This window comes from Gossypium raimondii, chromosome 8 (assembly GCF_025698545.1).
Source record: "Gossypium raimondii isolate GPD5lz chromosome 8, ASM2569854v1, whole genome shotgun sequence".
NCBI classification, from domain to species: Eukaryota; Viridiplantae; Streptophyta; class Magnoliopsida; order Malvales; family Malvaceae; genus Gossypium; species Gossypium raimondii.
The window spans coordinates 41,318,742-41,329,975 of NC_068572.1; the positions used below are offsets into that span (position 1 = coordinate 41,318,742).

Genomic DNA, 11,234 nt, shown 5'->3' on the forward strand with positions numbered 1-11,234 from the left:
TAATTTTTTTATTATTTTTATTATTTTTTTAATTATTTTTAATATAAAATATCAATTTTTGTCTCCTGGCACAATCTTAACATGCCAAGTGGTGAAGCCATCCTAAAAAAGGGTTGTCGTTACTTTTGTAATGGTTGACCCTTAACTTTAACGGTTAAAGGATTTAATTAATTATATTTTTAACATTTAAGGACTCAATTGAGTATAAAAAATGTATAAGTACTTAATCAATTTTTTGAAGTTTAGAGACCCTTTAACCTTCTTAAAACAATTATTGATACAATGCTATTATTTTAATATCATTTCAAAGCTTAATATTGATGTCAATATTACTAATAAAAAAAGCAGATTTTAATTGGTTGGACAAATAAAAATAAATGCGACTAGGTGCTCATTTTGTAATTTTTTTATAATTAAACGACTAAAAAGTATTTTTTTTTAAAATTTAAACATAATTAGATGACCTAAAATGTAATTTACCCATAACTAAAAACATGTTTTATTGAATAGCCAAACTAGAAAAATATGACTTAATTTTTAAAATAATCTTCATATTTTCCAGAAAATGAAAAATAAAACATATTCATGAAAACAATTTATTGTAAACAAAGATCCTTAAATTGATGCTCTTTTCCACTCATAGCTCATTCGATGCATTAGTATATACTAGCGACATACATTAACCTATATTCTTACGCAACAATTTATTTATGCCATTGGCACCTTTTGTTGTGCTAATCACTTTTTACCATCAAACAAGAAAACATGGTCCAATTATTGCACATTGCTAAAACAAGCATTCAAGAATTGAAGGAAAAAATATATATGTATATATTATGTATATTTTACATTAAAAGGGTAATTAAACTGGCTAACCATCAATTCCCGCTAGGAAATAACGGTCCCAAACTTTGTCAATTATTCTTAAACTATAAGTAACAAATGGCAGTGTTTGCAACAAACGTGAAAAACCATAAAAAATAACACATAAAACGGGGGCGGACATTCATAAAATCCAAAAGGGTTGTAAGACTGCCAACTCAGTCATGTCACACCTATGCCTGCAATTTGTGTTACACATATCAGCAATAGAAGATAGGAGAAAGTGAAGAAGCCTAAAAGGGCAGAATGTGAAACTTCAGGTTTAACTATATAATTAGAGTTATCTGTATCAACTTACCTTGTTTGCAATGTTGTTTGAGAGCCAGTCCAGCCCCTCGTACAGTCCTTCACCGGAAGTAGCACATGTGCTCTGGATATACCTGCAACATGTATTATATAGAAGGTGAAATACAGATCCACATATACAGAGGGTCAGGCACATGAATGGTGGAGGAGAGATTGCTTCATCTTACCAATGGCGCTGGCGGAGTGAATGAAGGCCAAGCTTGTCAGTAATCTCAGCAGCATTCATAGCATTTGGAAGATCTTGCTTGTTTGCGAATACTAGCAGCACAGCATCCCTCAGCTCATCCTGGCAATGCACATAAAATAAAATATTGTTAGATTTCACCACGAAATTGTGTCCATAGTGCAACTGCAACCATTTCAGAACATGCTCATTGGAAACAGTGAGCCAGTATAAAGGAAGCTTAATTGACCTCATTCAACATCCTGTGCAACTCATCTCTAGCTTCAACCACACGATCACGATCGTTGCTATCAACCACAAAAATAAGTCCTTGGGTGTTTTGGAAGTAGTGTCTCCACAATGGTCGGATCTATATAGAAAATCAAAGCAAATAAGCAAATTGAATAGTTGAGACAAACAAAAACCATAAAATCTTTTTCTGTATTCTAAAAGAGGCAACAAGATCAAAGATATACTCAAAACATAAGGTCCAACTTTGACCAGTAACCATCAAATCTTGCATAAACCTAATGGACACCAGGCACTTCTTCTCTCTTTCCATGGAATTAAATGTTCAAGCTGAGTTACATGGCCTCATAGTATCAGATACACGTGTCCAACATGGGCATGCTCAAATTTTTTTAAAAACAATTACACATATTTGAAGGATCATATCATTGTGGAATACGTGTCGCTCAGAGGAGCTGGGAATAAGCACTTAAGGAAAAAATCTGGATAACATAGCATCCCGGATATCAAGATGCTTAATATCTTACAGAATATATGAAACCAGAACAATACCATCCATAACCTTTCCGTTTCACATGCAAGAGCTAAGAATTTACCGGAAGAACATAATAAAAGACACCCTCAAATTTCATTCCATGCAACGTTACAGTTAATGGTAACAATGTTCGAATAGAAACTGAATCTAGTTACCTTGTCCTGGCCACCAACATCCCAAACAGTAAAGCTGATGTTCTTGTATTCAACGGTCTCAACATTGAAACCTACAATATTACAACATATCATAATTCTCCATATCCTCCTTGAAAGAAACTTATTTGAACAACAAAAACTAGACTTTTTTAGTTAAAAAGAGACTTACCGATGGTGGGAATGGTAGTGACAATCTCTCCCAACTTAAGCTTGTAAAGAATGGTAGTTTTACCCGCAGCATCAAGCCCAACCATGAGTATACGCATCTCCTTCTTGGCGAAAAGCCGGCTAAATAGCTTTGTGAAAGACAGCCCCATTTTTCACGTCTGTCAACCAACAAAACACCAAAATCCACCACATATCAGTTTCCAGAACCATCAGTTTAATTTGAAAGAAAAATAAATAGCATTTATTCAAGATCAAAGAAGAACCAAATCCAATGGTAAAATTTCAAAACAAGAACATAATATCGTTGGTTCGAATTGAACCCAGATCAACACAACCTAAATCCAATCAATTACGACATAAATTCAAATCGAAAAATCCAGATCGGAACAAGTTAACGAACTCACGAGGCTTCGAAGACACAGATCAGATAAAACTACGCAAGAAATTTGAAAATTCAATAGATCGAAGACAATTTATAAAACAAGATTGAAGTCAAAATTTAAAAGGGAAAAGGCAGATCGAGAGAGAGATAAGCTAAATTAGAGCAAAATAAAGTTAGAAATAAAAATCTTTATTGGTTCTGAGAGGAGAGAGAGGCTTACCTGAGAGAAACGCGGGCTATAATTAAGCGGAATCGAACGAAGGAGAGAAGCCAAGATCTACTCTTTTCTCTCAAAATCAAAGGAACTGTCCTCCAGCGTTTCAAACAGACCTTTGGGTATTCATAGATCCAAAATCAAAATATGATTGTAGTTTCACGGAATTCTTTTCGGTCTAATTTCATTAAACATCCTCAACCTCTAATCTAAATTTTAAATTGATCTCAAACTTCAAATCGTTTTAATTAATTCCTCGTGATAAAAGAATAAGGTTATTGTGACTTTAAATGTCATTGTATTTAAAATATACAGTGTGTATCTATTACATGAACAGATTGGATATGATGTGTTAAAAAACATTTTCCTAAATTTTATTGACAATGTACTATTTTTAACATATCAAATCCAAGTCATCAATATAATAAGTTTTTACATGTTTACAATTTGATATATATTTCAAATATGCTTCAAAGTAGAACCAAGTTGATATTTAATGCTCATACTTTATAAACTCAACTAGATCAATTTAGAATTTAAAGACCAATTTAAAATGTTAAATATAATTGAAGTACTTTTGATGAAATTAATCCTATATTTTTAAAAAGTTGTAACTTTTAGTTAGCTTCGTATCTTTTGACAATGTTTCTTTTTATTGAAAAGAGAATAAGTATAAATTACTTTGGCACTTGTCATAATGTTCCTACACCATTAGCATCTTGTAACAACAAACAAGTAACATCTTGAGGAGGATCAGTCAACAAGCTCATACCAAGCTGGCAATCTATCTACTATGCGATTACCTTCCCGATAAACATGCACCACACGAATGTCCTAATCTCAGCGAAGCATGCCCTTGATTGATCGTACCATTGCATTATAAGATGCATCAACTGCTTGGTTTTTCACTATGTGAACATTAGCCAGACTATATATTTCGATTAATACCTTTCGCAGCCCCATATCCCAAGTACAACACAACCTGTCATTGAGGCTGTGTATGGATTACAGGCAACTTAACCAACTTACCATCAAAGAAAAATACCACATCCCTGTCATTGAGGAGCTTCTTAATGAATTGGGGCAAGCCAATTACTTCTCAAAGCTGGATTTGAGGTCTGGCTACCACTAGATCTGTATGTGGGATAGGACATACACAAGACAACTTTCAAAACTCATAAGGGCCACTATGAGTTCTTGGTCATGCCATTTAGCCTGACTAATGGTCTCTTGAGCTTCCAGGCATTTATGAATGTTGTCTTTAAAAGGCTCCTTAAGAAGTTAGTGGTGGTGTTTTTCGGTGACATTTTAGTTTACTCCACTAGCTGGTCTGAGCAATTGGCACATTTTAAAGAGGTTCTGCAACTCTTAATGGACAACAGACTGTTTTCCAAGAAGAGTAAGTGCATTTTTGGCATTACTCAAATTGAGTACTTAGGCCATATCTTTTCTAAGGGTTTAGTGGCCATGGATGCTACAAAAATAGAAGGGGTTCTCAATTGGCCTACACCTCAATCTGTCAAAGATTTGAAGGGTTTTTTAAAGTTACCTTGATACTAAAAGAGGTTCATAAGACACTATGGACTTATGGCCAAACCCTTAACTACACTTTTGAAGAAAAATGTACAGTAGAAATGGATTGATACAGCTCAGAAAGCTTTCCAACAACTTAAGCAAACAGCTTACCAGGCACTAGTGTTAGCCTTACCTAACTTCCAGGTTGAGATTTGAATTGATACAAGTGTATGTGGCTAAGGTTTGGGGGCAGTCTTGTAGGAGAAGAGGAAGCCAATAACCTTTTTCAGTAAAGGGCTAAGGGTAAAAGATTAGGCTTTTTCAATTTATGACAAGGAAATGCTAGTAGTGTTGCTGGCAATGAAAAAATGGCATCCATACCTAGTTGGGAGGCGTTTCTAGATAAGGACAAATCACTAAAGTTTGAGGTTTTTATCTGACAGATAGACTATCACCCTTTGTCAGAAGAAATGGGTGATTAAGATGATAGGGTATGACTATGTCATTACAGGAAAGGCACTCAAAATATTGTAGTTGATGCCTTGTCAAGAAAGCCTCATTTGTAGGAAGGTCAGTTCTTCCAATATGCAGGCAACATTTCCTAGTCTGACATATGGATTAGAATAATGGATTTATGCTTAATTGACACTAAGTTGCAGCAACTCTGTTAAGACATTCAATAACAACCTTAGTTTCATTCCAAATACTCCTTAGATGGCAAGGTAATATGTAACACCCCTAACTCGTATCCATCACCGGAATAGGGTTATAGAGTATTATCGTAAAAACGTAACTTAAAATCATCCATTTCAAAAACATTTCATAAATCATATCAGAGTCCAATCAAACACATGCAGATTGTCCCTTATTCGAGACCTCGAGGCTTTAGAAACATTTTAAAAATGATTCGGGACTAATTGAAAACATATAAAACCTTAACGAAAAAAATTAGAAAAATTTAAACTACAGGGGTCACACGACCATGTGGCCAGGCCGTGTGACTCACACGGCTGAGACACATGCCCATGTCTCAGGGTGTGTAACTGTCTGACTTGCTACACTTTGAAACTCACAGGGGATACATGATCGTGTTGCATGGCCGTGTGGACAAGAAATAGGCCAAATTCAAGCCATTTCTTTCACCCAATTCAAATACACACCTACAAGTTATTTGCACACACAATCAAGCATTAAAACATGCCTAAAACATGCATAATAAGACCAATTCGAATTACCAAATTTCATTCAATCAATATGTCATATAAGGCATCTTAAAAGCAAGCATTCAACTTAACCAAACATATGCATAATTGGTTACCTTACTACCATTTTAAAATATACCATAATTGACTTATACCATGTCATTATAACTTACCATTTGAACCATTATTCTCATGCATCTCAAACACACATATACCTAATTGGTCTTTTTTCGTACAAACACGATTAGCTAAATTTCATATTCAAGCATACCTTAATTAACCATATTGCAAACATGCCAAACTTACCACTTTGGTCATAAAATCATGCATCAACTTAACCATATTAACACCAACCATCAAGATACCATAAGTACATTAACCATAATGATACTTATACACACCAAAACAACCACTAGATTATTTATACACAAATCCACCTATACATGCCATTATAACCTTGATTAAGACATCAAAATCTACCAATATAATCACTAGATAGTGTAATAGATCTTTGACGAGCTTCCAACCCGATCGAGCTTCTGATAATTTGTAAAGTAAGAGAAAGACAACTACGTAAGTAATTAATGCTTAATAAGCTCATAGAGCATGAAACATAACTTATCACTTCAATACTTTAATACATAGATTAAACATGATTCAACACTAATAATTTAAACTTAGTGTAAACCTATTGAACACCATTCAACTCACAATTGAGTATATTCAATAAGATCACATATACTTTTCATATATAACATATTGGGATTTATAAGTCGTAATACATAAACTTACTGTTTCAATCCTTTTTCATAATTTCATGTCATAGTTCATTTGAAGCACATACCTTACTTTTCCTTTTTCATGCCTGTTAAACCAAATAAAACAACATCGGATAATTGAAACAATATTTAACATACCAGTTATCTATATAACACACCAAAACAAAGCCTGCTAGAGGCTTAAGGCCTGATACAATTACACCAGCATAAAGCCCAAAATATCACTGACACAAAGCCTGCTAGGCACAAATCTCGAATATCATCAGCACAAAGCTCGAATATCATCGACACAAAGCCCGCTAGGCACAAAGCCCGAATATCACCGACACAAAGCCTACTAGGCACAAAGCCCAAATACCATCGGCACAAAACCTGCTAGGCACAAAGCCCGAATGTCACCGGCACAAAGCTTGCTGGTGACAAAGCCCGAAACCACCAGCACAAAGCCTGCTAGGCACAAAGCCTGAATATCACCGGCACAAAGCTTGTTAGGCACAAAGCCCGAATTAACATTACGTTTCAATTTCTTAAAACATAGCTAAATGACATTTAAGATTTAAAAAATAATGAAATAGTATGAAATATTCAATACAATTAAGAATAATCATATAACAAACTTACTTGGCTAAATTACAGAAATATCAAAGTACAGGGGCTTTTTGGTAATTTTTTATTTTCCTCGATTTTCCACTCGATCTTGATCTAAACTAATAAATTCATTCAATTTATTAATTTATCTAGTAAAACAATTTATTTTATGCAATTTGGTCATTTTTTATATTTTTACAAAATTGCCTCTAAAGTTTTACTTTTATTCAATTTAGTCCCTGAGCCCAAAATGCCAAATTATAACAGCCGAATATTCATGGCACCCATTTCAGCCCATTACTGCAATATTTTCACATCAAATCCTTGTACTTTTAATATTTTAACAATCTAGTCCCTAATCGATAATTCATTAAAAGCCACTTAATAAAATACTTATAAATAAAAAATAACACCTCAAATTCATCATTTAACATCTAAAATCACAAGGTTCATCAATGAAAAAATTCAAAATCTTTAAAAATTTAAAAAATGAAGGTACGGGTAGCTGGACCTAGTTGCAACGATCTCAAAAACATAAAAATTATTAGAAATGTGATCAAATCACATACCATGCATCAAAATTTCAGCTTGGCCAAATGCTTTTTCCTCCTCACACCATAACTATTCGGTTGAATTAGAGAATGAAGAAGATGATGATTAAGATTTGGTTTATTTTAGTTTTTAATTATTAAATTACTAATATACCCTTTTAAAATCATGAAATTTACCATGCAACCTATCCATGAATATCCACCCACATTAAATATGGTATAATTAACATTCAAGTCCATTAATTCACCTTTTCAAAGCTAATTGATCCATTTAATTAATAGAATTTAACTTTTGCAGTTTTTACAATTTAGTCCTTTTCAATTAATTAACTATCGAAATGTTAAATTTTTTCAACGAAACATTAATACCACCTTAATGACACTCTGTAAATATTTATAAAAATATTTATAGCTCGGTTGATAGAAATGAGGTCCTGATACCTCACTTTCTAAAACCACTTAACCTTAGAGTCTTACCATTCGAACTTAATAAATCATTTAGATAACATAAATTATCTAATCAAAAACCTTTTCAAAGTCACATTTAACTCGTAAATATTAAATAATAATATTTACGAACTTACTTGTCAGATTTGGTGGCCTCGAAACTACTGTTTTCGACATCACTGAAAAACGGACTGTTACATAATCAAAAGGAAGGGGAAAGTAGTGATTGGAGAAAACATCAATCTTAAACGGGGCCTCTTTGACTACTTCCATGGTGGGGAGGTAGGGGGTCACTCAGGTGTCCATGCTACAAGGCATAGGCTTATAGGCTTACTCTACTGGAAAAGTCTCTCTATATATTTGAAGTTATAGGTGAGGGAGTGTATCACTTGTCAAAGGAATAAAAGTGACAATTCAGCTCACCCTGGACTCTTACAACCCCTCCCAATTCCTAAACAAGCTTGGCCAACAATTAGTATAGATTTTATTGAAGGATTTCCACCCTCTAGGGGAAAAGATACAATACTGACAGTTGTCGACAGGTTGACCAAATATGGTCATTTACTGGCATTGTCTCATATATTCACTGCTCTTATAGTGGATCAAAAGTATCTAACAAATGTCTATAAGTTGCATGGCACTCTTGAGCCAATTGTCTCTGACAAAGACAGTCTTCATCAGCAACTTTTGGATGGAATTATTTAGGAAAATTTGCACTCGACTTCATTTGTCTATTGCCTACCATCCTAAACTAGATGGTCAAACAAAGGTTTTAAATAGATGCTTGGAGGGATACCTTAGGTGTATGTCAGGTGAGAGACTAGATGATTGGCTTCTTTGGTTACCCTTGGTTGAGTGGTGGTATAATACCACTTATCATTCAACCATCCAATCCACACATTATAAGGCTTTTTATGGCCAAGATCCTCCTATCCATTTACCTTATTTGGCTAGTATTTCCCATGTGCCCATAATGGATTCCAGCCTGCACCATCGAGAAGTAGCTAGGCAGCTATTCAAGTTCCATTTGAAGAGAGATCAAGATCGAATGAAATAAACAATTGATAGTAGGAGGTTTGATAGGGAGTTTCAAGTGGGAGATTCAGTGTACCTGAGTCTCCAACCCTACATGCAGCACTCTGTAATACCCGATTTTGGACCGGGTAAACGGGCCCAAATTACAAATAGGCTTACAAGGGCCCAAATCAAAACAAAAAAGATGGAGGCCCAGCGTTTCAAAGACAAGGAAACCCTAGAGCTTTTCCACATTCATGGCCAAGAAATGAAGTCCCCTGCACGAGCCGCATCCCCGATCGTACCTGCACAACAAGGAAAGAAGCAAGGTAGATATGGCAAGAAAATCTCAAAATCAAATCAAGCAGATATTGGAAGATTTCTTTCTATTTTATTTCTTTTCTTCTTGTTTCACGATTGCTATAAAAGCGATCTTAATACACTGTAATAGGGGGCCAAAAATCAATAAAAAAGAAAGCTATTATTTTTGCAACACAGAGAGTTCAAATAGTGGGAGATACAAAATTTTTTAACACAGAAGGTTATTTTTTTCCATTTGGTATTCTTCATTCATAGTTTCGTTTTTTTATTTTATTTATTTATTCCGCTTAAAAAAAGAAGAAAAGAAAGGAGGAAAGGGATTTTACCTTTTTTTCGTCGAAATCGTCGGATGGTTGCCATCTCCGTCGCGATCGGAGTGTTGACATAAGCGAACGGCGACGCAAAATGGGTTAAAAAGAAACCCTAGCAGAGAGCATTTGTTTTTATTTTTATTTTTTTTTCTACTGAAAATATTTTTTTAAAAGGGAGAAAACTGTTTTAAAATCTAAAGGCAAAACGACACCGTTCGGTTTGGGGGTGGGTCCACGCGTCGACCCGACCCGCAGGTTGGGTCCGCGCGTTTCCACCCTAAATGGGTAATTTGCGCGATTGCTCCTCGGTGTTTTCACATTGTTCCAAATCCATTTTTTTAATTTTACCCGGTTCATTTTCAATTTATTCACTTTAGCCTATGTCAATACACAGTGTTTTGGGAAGTTGGGTTATTGCCAATCTGGACCCCCATGTCATTCGCGTGTGGCATTTTCGTCCCTCATTTTACTTCTAATCCCATATGTTGCCTACTAATTCGATTTCAATTACAATGTGACCTTTTTTACTCAATTTATTACCTTTTACCATTATTATTTTATTATTACTATTTTTGTGTTATTCCCATAATTGATATGTACATTAATTTTCATTTATCTTCTTACACGCATATTTATTTTTTAATATAGTGTAATCATTATTTTATATATATATGTAATTATTATATATATATATATATGATTTAATATATATATGTATATGTAAATATATTGTTATATTTTTAAAATGAATATTTTATATTTATCTATATATGTGTATATGTCTATGTTTTTATTTATTTTTCAAAAATGCTCGAATACATATATATTTTAACACATATTTTAATCTATATTTTTTTATATTTTCTTTATTTTCATAAATGCATTATATATTTATATAAATTTTATAATTCAAAATTTTATATGTAAATCTTGTGCTTGTTTTTTCTTCCTCATAATTTCAATAAATATATTATGTACCTTTTTATTCTTTACGCGTTTTGTTTATTTCCTTCTTTTGTTTATCGATTTATGTTTTTATTTATGTTTTAAAAGCATGTTTTTTATTTTGCCCATTTATTTGATACTTTGCATGTCCTCGTTTTTTTATTTATGTTAATTTTGTTTATTTATTGTTTATATTATTTCTATACAATTGTTGTACTTGTTATTGTGACATTATCACACGCATTCAATATAACATTACATCATCTTTTTACTTGAATTTAAAAATAGAACTTTTCAAAATAGAGATAATACTCGTATTTAGGATTTTCAAGAAAATTGAGCCCTAACGTATTGGGTTCCGATTTTCTTCGTTAAATCTAACAATCGAGAATTGCTCTTTGATCAAAAATAAAATGAAAAAGCTTGTTGTTGGGAATTTAATATGTTGTGTCCTAACGCATTGGATGTGACGTATTGATTTCTCGAGACAATGATTTTTAAAAAAAT

The 11,234-nt window shown here is 33.4% G+C and overlaps 1 protein-coding gene across 1 annotated transcript; it reads right to left on the bottom strand.

Moving 5' to 3' along the window:
• Nucleotides 1-807: 807 nt before the first annotated feature.
• LOC105791480 (ADP-ribosylation factor) lies at nt 808-3,228 on the bottom strand. The gene is made up of 7 exons (XM_012619556.2): nt 3,061-3,228; nt 2,460-2,616; nt 2,291-2,361; nt 1,602-1,721; nt 1,356-1,474; nt 1,181-1,262; nt 808-1,061 (listed from the first exon to the last, which is right to left on the bottom strand). The coding sequence occupies exons 2-7, from the start codon at nt 2,605-2,607 to the stop codon at nt 1,056-1,058; spliced, it is 546 nt and encodes a 181-aa protein (XP_012475010.1). The 5' UTR covers nt 2,608-2,616; nt 3,061-3,228; the 3' UTR covers nt 808-1,055.
• Between the last annotated feature and the right edge of the window lie 8,006 nt (nt 3,229-11,234).